At 36.9% G+C, this 27863-nt stretch overlaps 2 protein-coding genes and 1 long non-coding RNA gene across 8 annotated transcripts in view; 2 read left to right on the top strand and 1 right to left on the bottom strand.

Annotated features, from left to right (window-relative positions):
* LOC100867390 (Mitochondrial calcium uptake 3) lies at positions 1 to 17849 on the top strand. Of its 4 annotated transcripts, none has more exons than XM_003690068.3 (11): positions 1 to 231; positions 10375 to 10516; positions 11213 to 11323; positions 13690 to 13737; positions 13823 to 13905; positions 14170 to 14232; positions 16110 to 16238; positions 16312 to 16535; positions 16731 to 16888; positions 17006 to 17163; positions 17418 to 17849. In XM_003690068.3, exons 1-11 carry the CDS (start codon positions 1 to 3, stop codon positions 17484 to 17486), a joined length of 1416 nt encoding a protein of 471 aa, XP_003690116.2. In that variant the 3' UTR covers positions 17487 to 17849. The 4 variants fall into 4 exon arrangements, 2 of the variants coding, with proteins under 2 accessions (XP_003690116.2, XP_012343825.2); XR_015291751.1 differs by having other exon boundaries at positions 13 to 231; positions 16731 to 16922; XM_012488371.2 differs by lacking the exon at positions 14170 to 14232 and having other exon boundaries at positions 9 to 231.
* Positions 7594 to 27863, bottom strand: part of LOC147657813 (uncharacterized) — a 21212-nt gene continuing 942 nt past the window's right edge. Inside the window, exon 3 of the long non-coding RNA XR_015291754.1 lies at positions 7594 to 7878. This is a non-coding gene — a long non-coding RNA (uncharacterized LOC147657813). The remainder of the gene's footprint in view (positions 7879 to 27863) is intronic.
* Positions 19800 to 27863, top strand: part of LOC100867510 (uncharacterized) — a 16484-nt gene continuing 8420 nt past the window's right edge. The window contains exon 1 of one of the 3 annotated variants that reach the window (XM_086907074.1): positions 19800 to 20131. In XM_086907074.1, coding sequence (XP_086763200.1) covers positions 19800 to 20131 — 332 coding nt within the window. Of the gene's footprint in view, positions 20132 to 23883; positions 24017 to 27863 lie in introns of those variants that run through there. The other 2 variants (XM_086907075.1, XM_086907076.1) reach the window with 2 other exon arrangements.

Genomic DNA, 27863 nt, shown 5'->3' on the forward strand with positions numbered 1-27863 from the left:
ATGCGCGCATTCTTGTCATCTGCATCGAACATGGCGAACGTAGCGAGGTTGTTACGACGAATATCATCGTCCTCCCGACATTTTTGTGGTTTTACACGTTCTCATAGTTCGAGATATAATAACAGTGAAATAAAAAAATGGAATACCGGACTCTTTGCAACATTTTCTATCGCGCTTCTCGTTGGGTACAAATATTTGCGACCTGATATAGCGTATGCCAAGTCTCGAAAGGTATGTAAACAGATCGTTCTATATACAAAATTTAATTTTTTAAATGATATAATATCGTCATTCGAAATAGGAATGTTATCGATCGATAAGACGAGCGATGAAAATAGCATATTTAAAAAAGAGACGTAAGAGAAAATAATGGATAAACATTCTTGAGTTTATCGATTATATTTTATGATATTATTTATGATATTACTCGATTATTATTTCGACATTGATATCAAATAGAATAGATTTACCTCTATTAAATTTTATTGTGATTCATGTGTCGTTGATTAAAGAAAGAAACGTTACACGAAGCGTCCCTGACTTTTGAGGTTATAGGTTATAGGTTAGAATTTGATACTATTTGTGAAAAAGCAAAATTGTTTACGAACAAAAATTGTTTGCCCCGTGCAAACACAATGTATATAACGTCAACGTTTATTTAAATAGATATTTTACGCGTAATTACGTATCGTGTATAAATTTTTATCGATAACGAATGTAAATCATAAAATAATTCTAATTAACTTATATAATAATAAATAGCTTGTGAAATGTTGGATACACAGTAATCGTAGCGTTATATTTCGAAACGATTGGTATTAACCGGAGAATGGCAAAAAGGTGCATGTTTTAATATTAAAAATTGCTAGGATTATCACTTGACATAACATTGACATTCGAATTACCATTAATATTACTTTTTTTCACCTGTATTTTGTACTTTATCATATTTACTATCCAATTAGTATTTAATCATGGCTTTTACAAGGGGCTTCTGGCTTTTCAACGTAAAATAGCAAAACCGTGATCGCATAACTCGATAACTCGATCGAAGTAGTCAAACACGTTTCTACGCGAAAAATATGAATCTAGGCGCAGCGACCTATATTTAATAATCTCTAATCGTTTGAATTCTGGTTAAATTTCTAAATTTCTACGCGATTACATTTTTATCAATTATTCGCGTCTCGAATAATAGTAAAAAGAAACGCAGCACCACCTCGCTCGTTCAAACCTCTCTGCTACAAAGTATACGAAAAACTTTCGACGACGCAAAAACGAAATTTCAAATCCCGGCCGGAGCAGCATCGACAACTATCTCGCAACCCAGAGGACAACCTGTTCGCGACACGTTCTCTCCGTGGATTCTTTCGGTCTAGCAAAACAAGTGCAGGTCTCCCCGAGATCTCGATTCGCGCAGCCACAAATCACAAGGCCCTCGCCAGGCCATCTTGCAACCACGGCAAGGACTGGCAGCCGTTATCGCGACCGAGATTCAACCGTGCCGTTTATCCTCCGAGCCTGTTCGAGGTCGTCTCAACATCTCTCGACAACGATCGACGGATACGTTAACCGGTGATAAAACGAAATACGGCGAGATTCCCCTCGAATAATATCATCGAACGATGCACGACGACAGTCTATACTTATCTACAAGCGATTCGTGAATAGCCACTTCCCGAAGCAATAGGACAGATCTCTGCTTTATAAGCCGGCCAATCTAAAAGTAACCGCGAACCAAGAAGAACTTAATTTAAACATCCGGATAAACGCATCGGATTTTGATCCATTCCAATCTCGGATTTTCCATTTAGCGGCGATTAGCCGACGGTGATTCGGCGATAATACGTCGGCTACCACGCGGGATTTATTACGGGTTTCTAATAATAACAGATCCGAAATTAGTAAGCGGCGGGTGTAGGTGTAAATCACGATTTTCCAAACGATAAAACGTGTCGGGCGTGTATCGCGAAACACGTTGGATTATTCGATCGCGCGTTTGTACACCTCGAGCTATCGCGATGCGATTACCGTGCTTCTTGTTGCTGGCGGGGAATTGATTATTAAGAGATACGATGAATAATAGAGGAGGAAGGTGGAGTCGGCCGAGGCGAGGCGAGGCGTAATTTGTTAAGGGGCCGATTATCGAACCCGATTTTTTTCGAAAGGGAAAATGCGCTTTAAAAGGGAGGGAGGAGTTCTCGATTGCTCTTCAATTTTTCCCGCTTGCGTATGGCCGAAAGGTACGTGTTTAAATTCATTTACCTCGATCGAGCGTTAATTTTACTTGTAAAAGAAAAGAAAAGAAGAAATCGAAATTACCCGAGTTGAAGTGTTAAAAAATTCGAAGATCGGTTTAAGGCCTGGTAAAACCTGGGTACTCGAAAAACCTGTTAATATTTGCATAAAGCATTGTTTTTTATCTCTCGATATCTCCGAATTCGCTATTGACTACGAGTTAAGGTTAAAATACCGGGGTGAAATAAAAAAGTTGCAATGACACAAATTTCCGTGGAAATGGGGCAAGTGTAATGGTTGTTGTAACAGCCGGTCGGATCGAATCGAGAGCCTCTGGAGAGAGAATCGAATTATCCTCGGTTTCTGTGCTCGAACAAGCGAAGCATCTGATAACGGAGAGCAGTCGTAAATAGAAGGTTAAATCGCATAAAGTGAAATTCCGTTTGTACTGCTGTGCGGAGTGCCATAGACACGATCATATAATTGGAATTCGTTTATCAGATGGACCATTACGAGGCGTTGTAATGGATAACCAGCCGTTTATTCGCCGAAGGTAAACCTGATTTTCTCTTCTGCGACCACGCGTGACGTAATCTCTTAATTTTGATATCTCCTCGATCGTTATATATATATATATATATCCGCATATATCGATCGCCGAGATATCCGTTTCGTTAAATTATCCCAAGCATTGTTAATTAAAAATAACTCTCGGCCCAGAAGTGTAACGATAAGTTCGCGAGATGTTAAGAGATTACGCGAAAGATTTATGATTCTGGGCAGGCATTCCGCGAATGAATCGCTCTGCCATTCCAGATATCTGTCTACGTATACGCGCTACGCTAAATTTGTCGAAGCTTTTCAGATCGAGTGTATAATCGTTCGAATAAATATCGAGAGGAGAGGGGAAACGCGAATAAATTCGGCTCTTTAAAATCTTCCTATTCGTTCCCGTTCGATTTCAAATTCGATTTCGTTACATAAACTTCCTTCTTCGAGAAGAGAGAACGAGTTTTTACGAGTTCGTTAAAGGCATTCGTTGAATCGGGACGTGTTGATATTTTTTTCAACGCGAGATCGTAAAAAGAAGAAAATTATGATCGTAAAGATATCTGGAGGATTCTAATAGGCGTTCCACTTTTGTAAGCGAGTAATAAAAAGTATTCGTTCTCTTTGGAAATTTTGATCGATCGAGGTATGATTGGTTGATAAAATTTCGGGCGTAAACGGACAATTTTATATCGGGATTTATAGAGCGCACGAAACTCACTCTGAAACGTGTATTTTCGCGATTAAAACCGAGTTAAATCTCGCTAGGATTAGAATCGTTTGGACCACCAAGTCGACTTTACGCGCCTATAAATCTAAGTTCATTAGTTTACTAGGTGTGATTCAGTGAACCGCGAACCGTTTTACGAGACATCGACGCCGATCAAAGATTTCTCTTCGGGCCCTTTTTAACCGGAGTATCTTTAAATTATCCCCGGTGAAACGCGGTTTCAATCAAGCGTGGCTTAGATTGTTATATAAATAGCCCTCAGTTTATGTCGAAGAGGGAAGTTAAAACTTAACGAATGGCGATCTAACAAATAATCGAACATTTAGCTACAATTCCAACGCTTATAACCAGTCTAGACTTAATTTATTATCCTAGCCATACCGATGATAAACCGATTAATAATAATTCCACGCGATTGAAAACGCTGGTTGGAAGAAGTTCATCGAATCCTAGATGAAAAATAAAGGGAACGAACGGTACGTCGCATCGCAACCATTGAAAGCATCGGATCGAGTTATAGATAAACGGCCAGTGTGCGCACTATGGCGAGATATATCCAAAGGAGGAGAATCCCTGAGAAATGCCGGTGTGACAAATGATCGAACGTTTAATTAATTATAATTCGAACGTCTGTCGCGATTTAATTTATTATCGCGGATAAACGTTATATAATAATTGTTCCCAGCGATTCAAAACACTTGTCCAAGTCATCGAATTCTGAGAAAAATAAAGAGGCAACGCGTTGCATCGCGTCGATCGAAAAGCGGAAGCATCATTCCCGATAAACACGTCAGTTCAATATCGAAAGCCTCGATCGAATTAGATAACCATTATCGCTATTAACCGCTAAGCACACACGGAGGAGGATATACTTGCTTACCCGAGGGTAAACTCGGTTCGTCAATGAAAATTTTCATATCCAAATATGCATATGCAAATACGCGCGCGGAGAGCGCTGGTTGTTACGCTGGTCTGTTATCTGATTTCAATTTCCTGCTGCAATCTCGGCGCCACCGTGGTTCGCCGTAAGATCCGTAATCACCGTTGCATTATGCGGAGAGACCATACGCGTGGATCTCGGCGGTGTGGAGAGGCAGGTGCACGCTTGCCCACGCGATCGATCTGCCGACCCCTTTCGACCATACCCGTTCCACCTTTCTATCCCAGACAGAACGAAACGGATTTGGAACGGCCGCGCGTTAGAATTTTCCACGCGGAAATCGATGCGTGGAAGGAATTCTATCCGAGGATGATCGAGAAACGGCGAAATTTCCGCAGAAATATTACGACGCGGAATAAAATAAAAGGTTGGCTAAAAAAATTCGCATTGTTCCGAAACGACGGGTTGATTAAAGGAGAAGAAAAAGAGAAAGAAGTAAATAAGTTTGGCAAAACGACGTCCATCGCGTTATACGAGGGGATTAAACGGAAGCCGTGTCCAGGTATCGTCGCCCGAAGTATTAACGTCGAAACGGTGGACGGCTGAACGTCACCCGACACGAGTCGAACGTGTTCATGGAAGCTCCTTTCGAACGAGAGAAATGGAAATGGTTAGGCGAGGCGATGGCCTGGAAGGTGATCGCCCGCGGAGAGAAATACCGTGTCCTTAAACACGGTGAAGCTTTAAGGTAAAGCCGATCCGTGTTTCGATTGTCTTTTTCCCCATCATCGAAAAAAAATCGTTGCCGTCGCGTGCATCTCCTTTATTGAAAATTATAACCTTTTGGAGAGGAACCTCGTTCTGGCCGGATCTGGCGGTCAAAAGTGGATTCGAGAAATGGAGAAAGAGGCGCGGATGAAACGGGCCACACCAACCAAGGGGAGAAAGAAAAGAAAAGAAAAAGGAGAGAAGAGACGACGCCTCGAGACAACTTAGCATAATGTTCACCGCTCCTGTCATTATTCCGGACCGCTGGCATGGAAGACTAACACCCTCTGGATCCGGTAGAGACACGCGAGGATATGGCAACGGTTGGTCAAACGGCGGCGTCCACCAAGGAAGAAGATACGAACCGACTTGGAAATATCGATCGAGCGTGATCCTCCGCTTTGAATTAACACCGGCGCTGGATAACGGCGTTGGTGTAATCATCGGGCGAACAAGACGACCATTATATTTGATTCTAGGAAAGTATAGAGAGAACCGGTTGGACGCGGGAAAAATTGGGTTAATGACGGCACGATAGCCGGTGTCATCACTGTGTACACAGCTAATTTAGAGGATCGATCCGTTGGCGGGGATCTCTCGCTTCCTGATAGGAAGAGAAGCGTCAAGAAAATGGGTGGACAGGATTGGACGATTATACGGCAAAATACCGGGTTGTAAGTCGGAATGTTGATTTTGTTTGATGCGGTGTTGGAACGATCTGAGAGGTAGAGGAAGGAACGGTGGTGTCGTTGGCCACTGGTTTGGAATGGGCTCGCGTCGATTTCGGGGATAAGTTGGATAGTTTGACGCGAACGGTGATTTAAGACACCGTGGGTGTCATTATATTTCGCTTCCCCTCGTATCGTAATATTTTTCTACGAGAAATTGCACGCACGATGAATCGAGCGATGATCTTATGACCCTTCCGCAACCAAGGGTTCAATTTCGCTCGAAATCGAGATAAAAGTTAAACTTTAATTTACAACTAACCGAAAGCTATATCTGTCCATCGCTTCCCTCGGAATAACCGAAGGAAAAAACAAATTCTCGTTGTACCGACGAGATTTCTAATCCGTCCTACGCGCCCAGTCCCACGAGCAGCAACCCACCCCTCCCTCCCAAAAAATCGTAACTAGCGAACTAGCGCATTTACAAATTTATTAGCACGGCTAAACAATACCACCGGCCCCTCGATATTTCGATAAATCAACGTCAGATAAGCGATCTCGAGACACGCTTTCACATCGGTGAACCACGAGGCCGAGCCAAAGTTGACCCACGGGAATAAAAATCGGTGAAATTCAAGCAAGGATCGGAACAACGACTACGAGAAAGACGAATGTCTCGTGGGAAGAGGAGGAGGAGGAGGACGAAAACGGGACAGGCCGGAGTGGTAGCATTTCTACCTTCTCGTTCCCCACCGAGCAATAGGATTTCTGGGAGTAAAAACACAAGGAGGAATTTCGTTTACCAATTTCCGAAACGACGACGAGGACGGTGGAGAAGGCAACAACACGGTGGTGGTCCTCCCCCCCTCCCTTCGCCCGGTAGCAATTTGTACAAAGAGGCACCGGCACCTCGACTCCCTTTTCGGCCTCCTCTCCTAACTAACCAGAGAAGATTAGACCTAACGGCGTTCGGTATCCCATAAATCCAAGGCGCCGCGCGCATTAACCGTGGAAAAGAAAAGGAGGAGAGGATTTATGGATGTGCCGCGGCGTAAATTCATTCTCGCGGAAATATCTTCCCCTCTCTCTCTCTCTCTCCCTACCCTGTCACCGGCGTTATTCCTTCGAACGAGGAATAATCGTGAGATCGTGTCCCTGGATATTGGGGGGAGAGCGAGATGGTTGTTTCGTAACAGGGAGTTGGAGACCGACGTTGGTCCCATCGTTGACCTTGGCCACGGATTAACACGCTTTGGAGAAAATTTAAGACCGAATCTTTTCTGCTCTTTTTCTTTTTTTTTTTCTTTTTCTCGACCGCGAAAAAATCGGTCAGATTTGGAAGTGAGTTTGGAATTTTCAAACTCTCCGGTGGGTTGAAAGGGGCGTTCGTTCGAGGAACAATCATCGTGGAACTCGTTGTTGCACTCGTGTGCGGTTAGACTTCTCGGGAAAGTTGCAGCGATCGAGGAAGCAGAATCGAGTGTTGCGTAATGGTTTTTGAAGTTTGACGGGTTTGCGGGTTGGCTCTCGAAACGAACGTAAAAGATTTATGGAAACATGTTAAACGTCAGAAAATATTAGAATTGGCAATGGCACGTTGAGATTCGCTGAAGAGTGGCCGGAGCCAATATTTGTGGTCTTGGCGGGAAACTTACGTCACTTGTTTCCCGATACGTCAATATTTTTCCACGCTTCGAATTAACAAGCAATCGCCTGTCCCGATATTATCCCGACACGAGCGTTAATAATGATTTTGACGCTTCGCAATGATACGATTTTTTTTTTTTTAGTTTTTCCGAGAACAGGTTTTATCCTCCCTCTTCGTCATATTTTCGACTCGATCGTGTTTTCCCTCCCCGTCGATTTAACTCACGATCGCAAACGTCACTTCTCGCTTCCATCTTATGTTTTTCTTTCACTCTTTCTATCGGACAACGAATTTATTCATTAAACTTGGAAGAAGATGGTTACTTTCTTTTTCTTTTTTCGAGGAACGTATGGTCGATTAAAAAATTATCTCTCCTTTCCCAACCTTCGTTGAATCTCTGAAACAACAAAACGACTCGTAAACTCGTTGGAAAGAATCGTGATAAGAATGTTACACGAGATATATCGCGTCTCCTTTTCAATCATAGCAATGGGAATGCCAGAAGGAACGATTAAATAGTCGGGGAAACGCATTCGTTTTCTTCGTTAAAATTGGCATCGATAAGCCGTGTTATTATTACGTGTGCGCAGGCTATAAATCTCGTGGAGAGTTTAAGCTGGGATAAAAATTAATACACTCATTTCGCACGGAACGTGTAATTGTTACTTTCCCTGGATCCGTGTAATTACGCGAATAATTACAAAACGCGCGGCAATAAGATGATTTTGTTGAAAATACGATTATCAGTTTTACAAAGATGAAAGAGAACGTTACTTATATACGAAGAGGAGACGTGTGTCTGTAACAACCGGGTGGATCAACGATTGCCAATTTTGTTTCTATAATTTCACGCTTAATCGGTGCTTTTCGGGAAAAGAAAAGAAAAAAAAAAGAAAAAGTAAAAATTAAAAAGAGGAAAAGAAAGAGCTTCCTGTTTGCGAATCCACCGAGTTATTTTGGCGAGCTAATCTTGATCGGTTGAACAGGAAGCGGCCGTTACAAGCGAGAGAGAGACATTGTAAAAAAAGATTCATTGCGTAGAAAAAGAGGTTGATTTACGGTCAAAGAGAGAGAAAAAGAGAGAGATTCGCGAAAGACGCCGTATCCGATTACGATGGCGTTTATGGAAATGCGCATCGAACAACAAAACTGCGACGGGGAATCTTCGAGGGTGACCACTTGCAAGCCACTCACCTTGCCTCCTCGAGATCGGCAACAGAGTTGTGTTGCGGAAAATTGTGCGACACGATAATGTTGTTAATACGAATTATAATCCCGTATTAATATTCCGCGTACTTTTTTAAATCGCAGAGCCGATAAATATTCAGAGAGAATTATTTTTCAAGGTTTTACGAGTCAAGTTGGAAACAGCTTAACTCGTCGTTGCCCCGACGACGAAGAGAAAGAATACGAATGAGGCATAGGCGGGACGACAACAACTCGATAATCAATTGTCTCGAAGGTGGGAAGGGCTGGGATCCGTCACGTTCCAGCAATTTCGCGTCCGCAGAATGAACGATTCAATCTGCGCCGGTGAGATCGCAAATTCGCGTCGTTACACCTCCTATACGACTCCTGTCGCATAACTTTTAAGGCTTAACTGCAGCTTACGTCGCGAAATACGCATATTGCTCGTTGGACGTAGGTAAGCAGATAGCCGAGAGAGAGGAGAGTAAGGCGAGAGTGGGCGTACAAGGCTCCCACGAGGGAGAAGCCAACAAAAGGGCCTCGCCCTTCTAGAAATTCGACAATCTTTCATAGTCGTGCTCCAACCTCGTATCGATAGTTTGTTAACCCTTGTCTCTCGCGTGTAACAATGGAATGGTATGTATATATATATTTATACGTACGTCGATCGAGCAGAGATAAGACGATCGAGTCGTGGTTTTTCTTACAATTTTTATTATTTTTTGCTATTTTTTTTTTTTCTTCTTTCCTTCTCTCGATTCTCTCTTCGAATTTTGTAACGTGGCGCGAGAGGCTGGGTTGGGGCGAAATAGGTAATGTTTGAAATTGATACGGTGATATCGATGTATGGAGTTGGAAACTGGATGTCGGTACCTTTAAATTACAGGTGATTTGACGATTTGTAATGCTACCGTATAAGCTTATTATGCAAATAAATTCAGTATTCGGTGTGGGCGGTAGATAATCTTTTCTCTGAAGGTAAAGCTTGTCGTATAATACGGTGGAACGTGTATTTCATATCTCGTGATTATAACCGATCCCTCGCATCTATGAAGCTGCAAGTGTATAATTTTTGAGTTATCGAGGCGATATTTTTCGATTTTATCAAAGTTGTCGATCTTGAAAAATCGACAGAGAAAAATAATCATTAATTTATATGCATACCGCAGGATATTAATTATCCTCACAATACTCGATATATAAATGTTGCAAATTCGTAAAATTCAACAACTGTTAATAAACGGTTTATGATTTAAAGACGTTGTAAATTACAAGGAATTTACATCTGAGCGTACAAACTGGCTGTCGCTTCATAGGTAACGAGATGGGAGAGGGAAATGTGCGTGAAACGTAGTAGTTATGCTCGTACAAGTGGTGAATTTTATCGATGTTTTATATACGTTGCACAGTCACTTTAATCATGAGAGTACAGATTTTACAGGATATCACGGAAAACGTGTGAATTTCATGCCCGCGTATTTGCACGTTCATTCTAACCGTGATATTGAACGCATCCCTTCGAAAAGGAAAAAAAAAAAAAGAATTTTCTTCTCTCTCGACGGTTTTCTCGATCGTACGAATTCAAGATCAAGTTTTGAACTCGTAAATTATTCTCGTTTCGTTTTTTTTTTTTTTTTTGTCCGACGCTTGAAGAACTGGAAAAAGATGGTGTTACGAATGTTTCTCCTCTCATTTTGTTTCGTAGAAGGAGGACGATACACAGAAAGCGGTGAAGCTAACGATGAGGGAGAAGAGATTTATAAAATTTGCATCGGTCGAGTATGACGGCCAATTGTACATGACGCCTCAGGATTTCCTCGACAGCGTCGTTGAATCCGAACCTAGACGTGAGTATATTCTCCAGAATCAGTTGTCAATCGATCGTGTCGCGATTTCGAGTGACAAATGTTGGAACTAGTCTTAAATCGATTAAAACGATATTTCGAGTTAAAACATTCGTGTAATCCAACGATGTCTCGTTGTAAACTAACCGATCATCTTGTATGCTTTTTAAATCTTGTGGAATTGATGAATATAAGATTCGCGTTTAAAATAAATTAAGCGGCTACAACGTTAACACGTTTCTTCTACTCTTTTCATCTTTTCTTGTTTAGCTTTATTTTAATCCACCAACATTTCACGCTCCAGTAAGAAAAGCGAGGAAAGAAAAACGAGATATTCCGTTTAAAGAGCAATTAACTCGATCCGTGTTTTAACACGTATAATAATTTAACACGAATTATCTCGAATTCTTCCGTGATAACTTCATCGAGTGTAGTGAAAAAATATTCTCTTCTCGAATGTCGAACCATAAATACGCGAATGAAGCGAAAAAAGTAAAAAAAGTAAAAAAAGAAATCGAGAGAAAAAATTCGTTTCCATTTTAACGCGTCGCATATGCGTGCGCGACTACGAATAAAATAAACATTCTTTTTCCTTTTCTTTTCCTTTCAACGCGCTTCTTTGATGCGTGACTTTGTCTGCCGCCCGTGCTGCAGCGAAATTGCAACAATAATAAATAAATAAATGAACGAATGTTCCAGCGAGGCTGAAGAGACGCGTGTTAAGCGACAAGGAGCTGGAGGTGATGAGAAACAGCATCCCCTCGACACGGCATGGAAGTTCGCACATGTTCAGAAATCTTCGGGACAAAGGTGAGCGAGCAAAGATGGCGGGGGGGGGGGGCGGAAAAAAGCAAATCGCTTACGATGCTAGTCGATAGACGGAAGAAATTTCAACGGGTTTTAACTCGCGCGTAGGAGAAACGTGCCTCGAGACAGTTTCTCGAGCATGGAAAAAGAAAACATTTCGAATGTTATTGGAGCGAGTGTACCGAGACCCGTTTCTCTCCGGATTTCTTCATTTCGAACAAAGAAACCGCTGCCGATCGTTTCTATCTATCCATCGGACCGGCGATTGCTTTCCACCGATATCTCTATCCCACGATAAAATAACAAATTGCCCACGTTTTAATCGGATCAATTAGCGGGCGTTTCATTAGCAACAAATCAGGAATAAGAGAAAAGTGGTGGTATCTGAAGGTGGTGGCGAACGATTTACTCGTAACAGACACGAATTCCTTCTCGAAACTTTCCTTCCAACCCGAGCCTCTCGCGTTCCACCGAGGAGAGAGATCGGCGGGGCAATCAATCCCGCCACCCCTACGAGCATCGAAATAACAGGGCTGGTGCGACGAGTGAGCGGCGCAGCTGGTTCGAGGCTGTGCCTCTTCCTGCCTTTTTTGTGCACGTTCACCGCACGTTTGGTCGCGCTAATGGAAATGCAAATAATCGCGCATGGAGCCAGTTTCACACTTCCCTCTAATAAACGAGTTCCGTCACTCCCTCCGTATCCCACTTTCTCTTTTTCTTCCTCTCCTCCAAGATTTGCCCGCTCGTGCTCGTTTTCAACCTCTGAGAATTTCATCGTCCGATGGCCGTATGAACCCGTCTCCTCCACCATGAGATGCTCCGTCTCCTCCTCCTCTTTGAGATGGAATAGGATAAAACTATGCGCGCTATCCTTTACGGGACGCACAGTTGAGGGAGGGAAAATGATTTTTCCCCGAAAACTTTTTTTCTACCTCAGAGGAATCCGTTCGAAAGGCGAGCAAAATTCGAAGAAAATTCGTTTCCTCCCTCTCTGCGCGTGCGTGTTTAGATACGATATTGGTAACCGGTCGTAAGTAACTGGAAAGTAAAGTGTGCGTATGGGTTTCGCGTTACCGCGATATCGGTTTGTTGCTATTCGAAGCCAATCCGAGGCGTGACTAAATGGAATACTTCCTTATTGCACGAACGTGCACCAAGTAGTATATCGTAATTGAATGTATCGTGGAATTTTATGAATGAAGTGTTAAAGTATCGCGCGTTTTACCGACCAGAAAAATCCGTCCTTTTTTTTCGACTAATTGGATTTTTCTTCTTTTTTTCTTTCTTCCTTTTTGCACCGCGTCGAAACGTGACGAATCGCAAAGAAGGAAACTTCACGAACGAAACTCGCTTCTTACTCGCTCGAGTAAGAATACAAATTGGACAAAGATAAATATATCGATTTATTAGCGATCGCGAGGATACGCTCGCCCGTCGGACGAACAAGTTGCCAAGAAACGAATTTCTCTTTCTCACAACAATCCGCTGTTCGAGGAGCGTCGCATTCTTTGGGGAGCACTGTTCGGTGTCGAGTTTTTCTGATGTTTGCCGGCTCGGCGGACAGCTTCATCCGGAGATGATTCTCTAATCCGAGATTCCAAGCCGCTACTTTCTTCTAAATAAAACTACTTTCCTTCCCTTTTTCTTCACGTGAAAACTCCTTTTTATGGAGTGGTTACGGCGCGATCAAAATCGATGCGATCGTCCCCCCGCGCAGGGGGAAAACACGGGAGGGATGGAAAATGTTGCTTTTCGAGTATCCCTCCTCCCCTTTTTTTTCTTTTTTTTTTTTTTTTTGGAACGCCGTTAAAAGTCTGAGTTATTGGTATTCCTCGATCTTGGGAAAGGGGATGGGAAATGCCTGGGACGCTATGGGGCGTATCTAAGTTGGTCCATCGCTCACCTCCTCTCTCTCTCTCTCGCGACGCAAAGGCGACTTGTCACGGTCGGATGACGAGTTAACGCGATTATCGTGGAAATTGGTATTAGGGATTGGCGTGGGTAGGGTGGTCGTAAACAAAACCCGTTCGCGAGCCGTATACATCATTCTCCCATAAATGGATTTATTTCTTAAATGGGTATCAATCCGGCGGGACACGGTGGCCGGCTCCTTTTAAATCGACCGGATCCCGAGGCCTGTTTCGCCTCGGACACGTAATGAAATTTAACGATCGAGAAGTAATTTTCAGAGGGGAGATTCGTTCGGTATTTCTCGATCGATTCGTAGTTATCTGTGTTTCCATTGATTTTTTTCCCGATTTGCAACGCGATGTTCAAATTTGTATAATTTACGATCCACTTTATTACGCGGGGGTAATAACGTTTTATACATTTCTGCTTTTTTTCTTCTTCTTCTTCTTTTTTTCTAGGGATTATTTCTTACACGGAGTACCTGTTCCTGTTGTCGATCCTGATCAGTAAGTATTTACCAAGTGATTTATTTATCCAGAATATTTGATCTGGGATGGTGAGTGAGTGATATCGTTTCGAATTTTGTTGCAGAGCCTAAATCGGGTTTCCGGATCGCATTCAACATGTTCGACACGGATGGAAACGAACGCGTAGATAAAACCGAATTTCTCGTGGTAAAAACAATTTTTTTTTTTTTTTCTTCTTAAGATTCCACTTTATTTGCATGCATTTAGGTATTAGAGATCTCTTATAGTAAAGATTTCTAATGTTTTCTAAATTCGAGTATGAACACACACGACTGTGAAATAGCCGAATCGAGTCCTGTTAAGAAAATAAATCATCTGGAGACGAAGAAAAAAAAATCACGAGAAAAAAAGGACCAGTGATACTCGAAGAAACTAGTAGAATTTGCACGGATGCGTTTATAATTTTCACAGATTCGACAATTATTCGGGGGCAAGCTGAAGAAAAATCGAATCGACGATGAGACGAGACTTGCAGTGAGTTTTGATAAAAGGAATCAATCATAGATGCTCGCTATTACGGTTCAAAATCGTCTCTACGCTTACAATCGTAATTAGCTCGCAAATTTCGCCTTTAATATCTCTTAATCTCTTACATTAATAAACTGTATCATAGATAATCTAACATTAGATAATATTCGATCGCATAATTTTCACGAATTTCAGGTCTTTTTTTTTTCTTTTTTCTTTTTTTTTTTCCCCCTTCAGAATTTAAAAATCGATACTAATTTATCCAACTAATTATTGTAATCAAAAAAATCAAGAATTAGTAGTTTAATTTATCGGTATTGTTGCTTTTTTCATTCGTTCAAATGCTTGAATAAAAAGTTTGTATTCATTTTTGCTTTTCTATCTATGCTGTTTTTATTTGCAATTTCATTTATGGTTCCTGTTTCGTCGTTTTGATTTACAAGGACTTAAGTTTGTGTTTTCTACGTCGTTCTTATTAAGTTCTGATTAAGTTTCGTTATTTTATTAGTTAACGCATAATGTCACCAAGTGAAGAGATCGTTTATAAATCAAAACTTCGTGGCAATTAGCATCAAAACGAGAAAAATCAGATTTTCTCTAATTCTTACGTAAGTTGCTAAAATTTATAAATGACTTATTTGACTTTTCCCGGTGTGGATTTGAATTTTTTGCACTGATTTCGTATTATAAATTCAAATAAAATTAAGCTGTTAAAAATTAAAAAAAAAAAAAAAAATTTATAACGTAAATAGAAACACACACAACTTGGCCTTCGTTCAATCATTATAAAGGATATCTTCAAAATGTGGGAATTGGAGATTCCTGAATTGATTTCAAGTAAAACGTTTTCCTTTGCAAAAAGGATTTCGTTACGATTTGGTTATCGAATAAAAAACATTGGTTAATCATGAAATGCATAGACTAGTTAAATCGCGATGATAGTGATGGGTATAAGTCGTCGACCGAACACGAACAAGTAACACGTGTCGAAGGAAATCTATCGAATATTTTTGTATCGAAAAAGAATTTTAAATCGAATTATTTAGAAACAACGAATAAAATAATTCCGTATAAGATTCCGCATTTTATCATCTTTCGCTTCTTTTGTCGCGTTTCTCTTGCTTTGTCATCTTTCCCCTTCTTTTATTATCCTCATCTTCTTCTTTCTTTCGTCATCCTTCTCTTCTTCTTTTAACATCCTTTCTTATCTTCTTTTGTTGTCGTTATTCTCCCTCATTTCGTCACTTTCTTTTCTCTCTCGTTCTTTTATCAATTGTTTTTCATACCCTTTTCCAAATACGTATTATTTATCGTTTATTATTAAAAATTTTCAATATTTGTCTTCTCATACTATCTAATTTGATATTTATTCATTTTTCCTGAATAAAATCTTCGTTGTACTTGTTTGTGTCCGATCGGCGGTATATAGCCAACGCTATCGTCGCGACTTAAGTGGTCTACGTGTTTCGTGATTGGTTAATGTTTTTTGTTAATTATTCGCTAACAAAAGTTTTTGCAAAGGAAAATGATGTTTGAAATTACCCGAGAAATGTCCAATTAACCGGTTTTCCCACATTTTTTTGGAGGGAATCGTCTGTATAATAATATCGCAATGCGAATATTAGGTAAGTAATTCGAATTATAATAACCCAATAAAATATAACATTATAATATATAACGAAATCATTATTATTGTGTATTTTAACTTTTAATTAGAAGAATAACATGTCTGCAATCATATTAATCTCTGTTATGCTAACTCTCTTATCATTTATTTCAGACACGTTATGCAAATCCACCTTGTATATACGTTTTCTCACGAAGGTTTCACCTTGAATTATAAAATAGAAATTTTAATCATTCCCTGTTTCTTTCACATATAGATGGAGAAAGTTTTCAGTCATGCATGGAGAGGACGACACGGTACCGAAACTAAAGAAAAATTAAGCCTTTTGACGGAAAGGCAAACGACTCCTGAAGCGATTCAAGTCCAATACATTGACGATGAACAGGTATGCCTATAATATTCGTCAATCAACAAAGGATGAAAAATTGTATTGGAACTGAGATATACGTTATTTGCAGGGTTTGCAACGTCGCCACGCAGTCGATACAAGTCTAATGATACACTTCTTTGGAAAGGATGGAAAGAACGAGTTGAAGTACGAAGATTTCACCCGTTTCATGGAAAATCTGCAACACGAAATTCTAGAACTTGAATTTCACGAATTTAGCAAAGGCCATGATACTATCTCTGAGTTAGATTTTGCTAAAATTTTGCTACGGTACACTCAACTCGACACCGATGAGTACGTTTTTTTCTTACGTATTCCCTGTGTATATAAAATTTACTACCTAATAATAATTAAAATAATTAAAACTTTTAATTATTTAACGCCTCACGCTTACAATGTAAGGTTTTTGACAAGGAATGGAGAAGAAAAGTGAAAAGAATATAGGCGAGATTATGAATAATCAAATTTATATATTTTCTGTTTGTATAGATATGATAAGTATTTGGACAGAATATTGATAAACTCAGATCTTCATATTGGTATTACGTTCGAGGAATTTCGACGTTTTTATCAATTCTTGAACAACCTCGATGACTTTTCGATAGCCATGCGAATGTACACTCTTGCGGATCATCCAATATCAAAAGGTTTCGAAATATTTAATATTTTAAGAAGATTTTTGTACGTATCATCGTTGAATATAACTATAGAAGAATTGTGTAATAAAGTATTTTTTTTTTTTTTTTTTTTTTTTTTTTTTTTAGATGAATTCCAACGCGCTGTAAAAATTTGTACAGGAAGTGTACTTAGCGACCATATTATCGATACTGTATTCGCGCTTTTTGACGAAGATGGCGATGGTCAGTTATCCTACACAGAATTTATAGCGATAATGAAGGATCGATTACGCAGAGGTTTCAAGGTATTTGTCGAAAGCTTACTTTTTCTACGTATTTTAATCATGAAAAAAAAAAAAAATGCCCCTAATAAACCGCAACCGGTGCTACATCAATGCATATATGGTTGCCTATTACTTGATAGCTATATATAAGCTATATTCTTCAAACTAATTCTTGCTCAATTGAACAATTTTTAAAAAATGTAGAAAAGTTTTAATAGAAAACAAAGATTACGATTTTTTATAATGTTAATAATTTCTATTTTTTATTTTTACAGTCTCAACAACGACTCAAAAATTTGGAAGCATTTACTTCTTGTATAAAGCAAGAGATGAAATCACGTTAAATGGTATCAAGTAGAAAGAATTGAAAAGGAAATAAGAAAATCTTGAAACATTTAAGACTTATCGGATGCCAATCAAATTTAAACTTTCCTAGGATTAATATTATTGTGATATTTAAATTACTCTAATTCTTTGAATTTCTACCTCTATTTAATAACCTTTTTCTATTTGTGTGATATTATGATGTAACATAAATAATCAACATAATGAACTAATCCTAAGAGATAGATATAAAATATTGAATAATCATTATTAATTTCTAAAATATTCAAATCTATTAAATGTGTGAACAAATGTTTATTGAATGTTAAATACAAAATATATTTATCTTTAAATTAATAAAGATTCTACTATATGAAATTATATATTCATAATTGTTAATTGTTGGTTTTATTATAGTTGTAATTTTTTAATTTGATGTCTTTAGCAATTGAATTTATTTTTAAATCGTGAATAAATTGATCAATTGTAGAATGTTAATGATATCAAGAATTAATGAAACAAGAACAATGAACGTACTTATTTGTTAAATTATTTTTCATAATTGCAATTGATATAAATTGTATAATTATCTCAAACAATAATAATAATAATTTATATTATATATACTAATATTATTTATTTATCTAAATATCCAATATCTCGTTATAAAGCATAAAAAAAATGTAACAAGAGAATGGATTTAGATAATGTTAATTTTTAATAAGGAATAAGTCACGTCTAAGCACATTTATCATATTTTATCATTTCGTCTTCGATATAATAATAAATTTTGTCATTCGAATAAGAAGGAACAACAATCCATTTCATTTTCTTCGCCATTCATAGTAAATATATGTATGCAGTTCGTTTTTATTTATTAATATTAAACAATTTGTGTTTTCAGTTGGAAAAATTGATGACAATTTTCTTAGAATTTAACGTTAAACAAAAATTAACGGTTTGAACAATTAGGAATTCCAGTGTCATAAAACAGCAATAAAGCTTTATTATCAATTCCTACGTTGTAAAGTGTCATTCCTCCCACATCCACCGCCAATGGCCCAATTCTCTCTTTTACCGCAGACTGCACGTAGTAATTGTTGTTTGTTATCACTCATCACACTGATTGCCGTCTACTGATCTCATGAGTTGAGCCAGCGAAAAGAGGCACGTCATTACTCGTTCCTGCAAACCGACATCAAACAAACTTCATCGCGAGCAATGATTCCGCAAAAAACTTCCTAGTTTCTTCCCGCAAAGAAAACGAGCATCGTCTAGGAATGCAATTCTCCAACGAGTTTGAGCGATTCAGTTTAAGATTCGAATTGCCGGTTGAAATTGTTGAAATTGTAGCGATAATAGATGGAAGCGTAAACGCGAATAACTTCGTTATAACTTCATTCGTTATAAATTTTGAGAAGTTAAAAATGAAATTTTTAAGAAAATTAATCAAGAAAAATAAATCGACAAATATAAATATTTATAATAGAAGAGAGGTATAAGCAAGTAGGTAAGAACAGTCGGAAGGTTCATCGAAGTCAAAAGTTGTTGTCAAACTTGAACGCATGATATCAACCTTTCTCTCATTGCGGAACTTGATTTGTTTGACGCGATGCTGCAAGTTCTCAGATCGTTGAAATTTTAATTCTTATCCACGTAAAAATAACAGTGAAATTTCTAACTGAAACTACATCAAGTATTCTCGCATTCAGCGTGTAATTATGACGCTAATAAACAAGGAATTTAGATAATCGTAACAGAAAATTGTTATTTTACCAACTTGTGACGAGACATTGAAATTACGAATTGTCATATGAGAAGAATCAAATGCGCCTGTTACAACACACGATTAACAATTTCTAAGTAAAACGAGCAAGCATAGTAAAATGCTACAAATAGAAGACTGGTACCGGTAAGTTTATTATCGTAACGATACACTTTTTGCCGTATACTCGAAGCTTGATCTGCAACGTGTCGTCAGTTTCACATAGTTTAACTTACCTACGATTTGTTATTCTAATATCGAGCATCAAACTCTCAACAAACAATTTGCTCTAATAAGAACCGATTCCGTGATTAACGATATATTTCCTCCTCCTGACATTTTAACACTAACCATTCCATTCAAGAGCGTTCCATTCATACGTACCAACTTTTAACTTTTAACGAGAAAACTTTCCTTTCGCAACTCGTCTAATCCTGAAGCAAAAACAAAAAAAAAAGGATCAAAGCTTAAGAGAAACGCGAGACGTAGTACGAGGGAAAATTGTTGCGATGCTCGATGCTCACTTCGATGATTCTATTGCCCTTGGTGAAGCGCAAGGAGCAAGGGTATGCAAGGATACCGAAGATACCACGTCCAGGATACGCGTAGTGGGGATCGCCGGTTAGGATGGAGAAGGAACGGCGAACGGGCGGCGGCCAGTAGCGTTGTCAGAAGTGTCAGAAGGAAGTGTCGCGCCGGTTCGAGCTCTCGTCAACCCGTCAGTCGCGAAAAGGAAGCGAGTCGTGGCGATTCGCGCGCCTCGCGCACCAATCTCACGTTCACAGCGCTTGTCGGCATCGCGGTGTTCACCTGTCAGTTGATCGAGTCTTATCTAACAGCGGTCTGCCGATGCGCCACGTGCGCAATGGGTATGATGGGAATGTTCAAGTGGCTTAGAAAGTAAGTTTTTTCTGAATTCGTTTTTTTCTCTCTTTCTTTTTTTTTAACATTTGATCAAAATAGTTTTAACGATGTTGTGCACGCGGCGTGTTACGTATCGTGATTAATTGGACAGTTGAGATTAGAACTTAGACTGGCAATGTGTATCTGAATGTTTCGTATCGGGTAAAGATGAACTTTTTATCTGTTTGTGTATTTAAGTCGTAGTCAAAAATAAAAAGTCAGAAGTAATTTTTACAGGTTTTAGAAGAAATTTGGAAAATTTCGAATTTTTACGTGAATTTTGAAATATTGGAATTGTTAATTGGAGATTTGTGCTAGTTTTAACGTGTCACGTGGTATGTTTGATTGTATCGACAGTGACAGAATTTTGCGAAATTTTTAAATTATTTCAAGTTTCGTTTCTTCGCACAACGTGTCTGTAATACGCGTACAGTAATACACATATTCACACATGTTGTTCACTAAATAATAATATGGAAATCACGTTTAAAATTATATGGAAATACGTTTTCATTTCTTCACACACTGCTTAAACAAATGATTTTTATTCGCAATCACAAGATTCAATAGCAAAATGAAAGATCAAACGTATATATCGTTTTTAAACAGCAGCATAATTTGCAACATAATCGTTTATTGCTTCATTGCAAAAAAAACGACGCCAAAGGTCAGTTTCCTCGATTATATATATATATTTTTTCATTTCAATTAACGTTGCTTAAAACAGTCTGTCTTCGAACATTCAGATAACGATCATGATACTCGACTTTTAATTCTTTATTTTCCCTAACGTAATCGCATGGTAAATTGGCAACCTGATAAGATTTTTTTTTTTAAATGGTAATAAACGAAAGATAAAATTATTGCACACGAGAAATATTTCGATTTACAACGTTAACGTTACGTTCGCTTATTTTCTTCCCATTAATTCTCTTTTATATAATATTATATATTGATTTTTACCATAAGTTAAATAAGTAATCTTTGGAGCGCGATGTTTTAAAAATATTCAAAGCATGTTTACACGCTTTCGCGACACGCCATCATATATTAAAGAGTCGAATGTTAATTAGAATGTTAAGTGGATTAAACTTAAGTCGAATATTAATTGGGTTAACAAAGTGGATTGGTAATCGTTCGATCTTCCTTTTTTTTTTTTTTTTTTCTTTTTCATGAAACAATATTTTAAAAATTGTCTTGGAAGTTTTTTGAAATTGTTTGCAAAACAAGGTCGTTCATTTTTCATCTGTTGAAAAGGAACGTTTATTTAAAGAACAGAATAGTGTCGTTGAACGTACATAGTGTATAAAGCTATAACGGTTGAATTGTTAATGTCACACTTGTTAATACGTCGCAATCTTCGATTCTGTTTACAGATGCTCGTCTTAAAGAGTTTTGAAGAGTAATTATTATACAATTTTTGTTATAATCGATGGATATACAGGACACCCTTATTTGCTTTACGAGAATAGAACATTCTAAACCATCCCTTCCCTTTCTTTCTTTTTTTTTTTTTCATCATTGAAAAGTATGTTTTTGAATCATTAGGTTCTCCGAATTAAGAGAATTAAGAAAAAATCGCGAAAGAAAAGAAATTGCATGGGGAGAAGTTAAAATGCGAAGATAAGAAATTTGTTAGAGATATAATTCATGAATCTAAGCAACTATATTCATCCGAAAATCGCAATAAATTTGTTTTCGAACGAACGAATATACGTTGTACAATGTCAAGGAAAACAGAATCAACCTTCAAGATAAAAACAAATTTGTAATAGACGCAATAGACTATCTAGGGGAGAATCAGTGCGATGATTTCATCATATTTCTCAAACATAAAGTTTGAATTTTATCACTTACCGAGTATTTTCTTTCTGTATTAATTAATTCTGCGAATTTTACGAGTAGCTGGTGTAACGTAATATCGACAATTTTCCTACAATACTATATAAGACTGTGCGAAAAGGAAATAAATGTTAAAGTTAAAGTTCAAAATTTTTCTCAAATTTCATTATTGACAATTCGAAATCGTTGAGCGATCGCGTCAGTCTGATCGATTGGATTGAAGTTAGGGTGCTCAATTTTCATTTGTCAATTACTCGGTACGTGGTGAATCTATCATTGATAGCTCGTATCACGCCGAGTCCAGAACATACAAATTGGTAGAATTAGAATTTTTTCCAATGTTTTTTTTTCTTTTTTTTTTTTTTTTTTAATTCGTTAGTGAAAAGATGAAACAGAAAGGTGAAAACAATTAATAATTACAAATATAACGGTAAATTTCGCATTGCAAGTTCTCATGGTTGTTGTCGCATAGGCCGAATGTCGGCGGCAGGAAACGGTGTTCAACAAAGTGAGACTTTACATTGTTCGAAACACCGGTTAACGAATGAACAGCCACTTCTTTCACTGCGTTACAACAATGAATATGATAATTACGATTACTAAACGTATCACGCGTGTGATACTTTATAACAATTGTTCCATGCTCCAACCTGCATTCGAATAAAATGATCCACTTTTACGTAACGTTACGGAAATTCTTCGAACGGAATAAGTATCTTTACGAGACGAGAAATCGATTAATAATGGAAAAATAAATTTTCGCTTTCCACGTGTTTGATTGTGCGAATCTAATGATTTCTAATTTTAATTAATTAATCTAATTTTAATTATACAAACATATACAATTGAATGCAATTTCGATAAAAATAAGGGCAGAATATCTTCGAGGTTAATTCCCAAACGTTTTGCGCGTGGGACCGCGTTTCCAGGAAATATAATGAAAACAGCGGTGAAAATTAATTTTCCTAAAAATTGTAAAGTCGTGTAAAGTGATTAGAATATTTTGATTATTGATTGAAATCCATTAGAGGAATATCCGATAAAATCTTCCGTCTCGTTTATATAAATATATATCTCTGAAATAAATATTCGATTCGAAGAAGTCAAGTTCAATTTTGTATTTATCGCCTCATAATTTCTGGAGGAATCTGAAAGAATATTCATCCGTTGCTTCATGATTATTTCAAAGGAATAAGTTCGAAAAATAATTATATAACATTGTTCAATTTCATCTAAAAATATCTATATTTTATACACCTGTGCAACAATACATCCTCATACAGGTCGGAATACGTGCTAACCTAATCGAAATTACCTGTGCAATGATAAATTTGTATACGAGGTATCGATTTGTCACAATATCAATCCCTAATTTCGTCCTGATAAACTATTATTTAATTCTTAACTATCCGAAAAAAAAAAAAAAAAACTCAAAAACCTGTGCAACGATAAATCTTCATACAGATCCATTCAGAATATCAATATCTCTATCAATCTTATCTTCTAACAAATATTTAAACTAACAATTAACACATAAATCTAATATATTAGAAAATATTGTTGAAATATATTTAATTATGTAACACGTAAATCCTTGCAAATTCCTTGTCACTCTAAATCGCACGACATTTCGTTCAAGTCATGCAAAAATGAAGCATTTCTCGCGATCGCAATGGCACGCGTTACGCACGCTTCCCCCCCCCCCCCCCTCTCTCTCTCTCACACTTTTCGGTTTTATTTATCAACCGACGAACGTCACGAACTCGGTAACCTTCACCTATAACGCGACTCGTCGACAAGGGAATTATATACGCTTTATCATAGACGTAGCTGCAACCGGTTCCCCTGCTCTGAAATGTTCGGACAATTTGCGGTGAAACGACGATCTAAAACGACAGTGTGTGTCCATCGCCACTGGTGCAATCGTGTTGCTGCGTCGAATTTATTTAGTTGGAATTGTGCGATCGAAACTGTCGTCCCTTTCCGATATCGAATTCTCCACAATTCTCTACCGATTATCTTTGTTATCGTTCTACAAAGGTAACAGTAAAAGTTTTACTCGAGATAAATTGATTGATTTTGATATTGGGTTGGAGACGTCGACTCCATGCCTGACTATAACTAATATACTGTTTCATGCGATTCTGCCAAGTTTATGTTCCGTAACATTGGAATGGAATTTATTTTACGGCTGGATCCTTTAGAATTTAAGAAGGATCGATGCGATTAACGCGTTTCGAAATCGAAATTTTATCCGATGTAAAATATAAGATGAACGCGCACTTGAAATATCCGTGAAGGCCATTACTCTATAAAATCTCGTGGAGCTAATGTTCTGTGAAGTTGAAATACCTTTTGCATCGATGCTCTTTGAAATTCCTATGACAAGCCTCGTTATTTCGCGAGAGCTATTCGCAGTTTAGTTAGTCGGAGGAAAGCCGCGAAAATACGAAATATTTTACATGATTCTACAAAGTTAAAAAAAAAAAAAGAGTTTCTACAGAGTTATATTAGTATTCCTCGAAACAAATTCCGTCGAACTGTTGTTCCGTACAGTTGGAATTCAATGTAGTTGGTGATCCAAAAAATTAACATCCTGTTGGATCATCAGCCGACCATGCACACAATCGAAAGTAAAAACAAACTCATTCCGGTACAACATTTTTTTGTAAAAAAAATACGTAAGGATATTTCGTTATTCGGGATGGAATAAAAATCGAATCGAAAGACAATAAAAAAAGAATAGCGACGAGAATAAGAGATTGGATATTAATGGGCAATGAATGAATGGCCGTTTGTCTCGTGAAGAATCACGATCATTTCGTTAATGTCGAAGCGTGTTAAAAATTCAATCGGGACCGACGATGACCCCGCAAAAACACAAAATCAAACGGATTTCTCCTTGGTACCGTTTACTTTTTGCTTCGTGAAAATGTCCCGAAAATGTTCCAACCGTGTCGAAGACACGGGTTAATTACGCTCGAAAAAGAACGGAGTCTTTTGTATAGTTTGGAGGTGAGCACAGGTAGACCGTTACCTTAGCAGTTTTGCCACAACGTAACGACGTCCATTCTACTCTTAGCTAAATAATCGTAATACGCTAAATTGGTGTATCGAATTGTTTTCTACACAATATCACTGTAAAACGAATGATTTGTCTTGTTTATTATCGAGAATTCTAAATCGAATAGAAAAGATTTTGACCGGGTGCAGTTATGCTGCATCGTTCGATATTGAAATAGCACGAATTTGAAATTAATTAATGGAATATCCTAGAAATGAAATTGGAACGATAATTAAATTCTTACATTTTTTTAGTATTATTATTATTATTATTATTGTTGTTGTTATTACATTCGTTATTATTATTTCAAAAAGATGTGAAATTTTTTCAAAAATGAGTTCAACGCACTTTCCTTTGCGTTTATTCTTTAGCGTTGATCGCGAAAAAAATTCGCAAATTATCTTATTTTTACATTGCATAATTGCTGGTAATGAAACTGTGACGATGTAGATCTGAGAATAGAGGCAGGTCAGTTCTTGCTCCACGAGCACATAATAAAGGTTTATTAAGCATACTAATATACCGTACTTTGTCTTCTCTGTTAATATTAATTATGTCGTGGCATCAACGGGGATTGCATAGAAATCTCTCTACAATATCAATTAAAAGCGCAAAGTTAAAATATCTTGTTTCTCGTTCGTTAATTATCATGTAAGATACGTTGTATGATGTAAGAAATCTTATTGTATTAGATTTTTTTAAATAAATAAAATAATAATTATGCAATAGAATTTATATTTTAACAAGAGATAAAGAATATAATAAAACTGATATTACACGTTTCGATATTATTTTTAATGCATAAATTTTGTTTAATGTTCTAAGTTATATAAGTTGATAATAAATATTTATGAAATATCTTTCTTCTACTTTCCATTTGAATCTCTTATACGTAATAAATTAAATCTGAAAATTAATGTTTTAAATTGTTTTTTTTTAAGATTTTTATTAATTAAAAAAAAAAAAAGATTTTTTTTAAATCAATGTCAATTTTTATTAATCAATATTATTTTGTAACTAATTATTATATATATATATAACATGTACATAATAATTTTATAATTAAACATTATAATATTATTAGTGAACTACTTATAATTGGAGAAAAAGTATAATTAGTCATCCAGTTTACCAGTACAAGAAATGTGAAATGCGGTCATAGGATATACAGTTTTTACATTTGATTTTCTTATTTTCTTATTTTATCCTGACTGATCTGGATCTTATGTGAACAAAATATGTATCTAGCACATATTTTCTACTACATGTAATGTTTTTTGAACCTCACGAAATTCATTTCTAAAATTCTACGATTATAATTGTGCGTCTATGCGAAATTTTTTTCATTTAATATCCTTTTCTCAATTTCAACGAAGATTATTATCAAATCAAGTGATCATCAACTGAGCCATCAGCCTCTTGCTAACGTTTTGATATCCTTCTTACGAAACGAACCCACATTGGTATTTAACATTAATTAAGTGAATATATTCAAATTGAATCGCGGAAGTGTACTACTTTTGCGCTACTAGCATTCACACCCGTTAGTAGATTACATTTTATCAGATTGCATTATCATTATCTTTCCGATTTCACCGGCACAGAGGTAGAAATGAAAATTGGTTATTCCGTAAATGCACGTTGTTACCGTTTATTGTACAATTAGAATTGTTACCATTCTATTATTGAATTTCAAAGAAGCGCAATATAAAGTCAGTATAACCAACTAGTTATAAGATAAAATGTATCGGTCTTTCTCGAGTATGAATTGGAAAGTCTTAATTATATTTCGTCCTGTGTTCGTCGATAATCATATCTGCTTAACCGAGATAGTATCAACTTACAAGAGATAGTATCAATAAAATATTTTACATTATTATTGTAAAGTATGTGATTCCAATATACATCGTTTAATTTAATTTTATTATACATCACTTAAACTTCAAACCGATTAAAGTTTATACGAAATTAAAGAAATTAATTCAGTTTAATTAAATTTTATATATAATTTTATATATAATTTCGTTGAATTTAATATATTGTAATAATATGAATTATTATTTCAATGGAATTAAATAAAAGTTAATTAGCGTGAACATTTACAAAACAAAAACAATCCAGTATTATTAGGATCAATTTCAACCGGATCGGTATAACCATTACGCAGAGTTTAATTGATTGTTCTGGCAATTGGTTGCAGAGATTCTTTAACGAAACTCTGCCTAATACTTAAATTCAATTGAAGAAATTACCGTTTACGCTTCGTTTCTTCAATTGTAAGTATATTTATTTTCTCTGCGATTTAGTTTCTAAAAAACTAATTTCAAATAATACATTTTAAGATAAAAGACAAAATTTTTGTAATAAATTATTGATTTTTCTAAATAAAAAAATCTTTGAATTGAAATTGTAAATATATTTATAAATAAATAATAGGAGGATTCTAACGAATTCTAATACTATTAATTTTATCTTTCGATAAATCATTTTATCTTTCTAAATCATGAATCATTCGTCTTAAATTACCATGCGATTATGTTACACTTGATGATATGTAAAAAAACAAACACAGGAAGAAGTACAAAATAGGAAAAGAATAATCATGTCGGTAGTGTCGTTGCTCTACCATCCATGAAAAAGGAATCGGAGAAAGTATAAACAAGTTCATAGAATCTGGAATTTCGCAAGTGAAGAACAGACATAGACTATTCACTTTCCGCGATGCTTCGTTTTTTCCTAGTCGAGTTGTTCTACTAACCTCCCTAGTTCTTTGGATCGTAACCAAATAAAACTGGTGTATCTAATCATTATTTTTCCTCTGAA

This window comes from Apis florea, unplaced genomic scaffold (genome assembly GCF_048593485.1).
Source record: "Apis florea isolate Af1SG1 unplaced genomic scaffold, ASM4859348v1 contig_24_pilon, whole genome shotgun sequence".
NCBI lineage: Eukaryota > Metazoa > Arthropoda > Insecta > Hymenoptera > Apidae > Apis > Apis florea.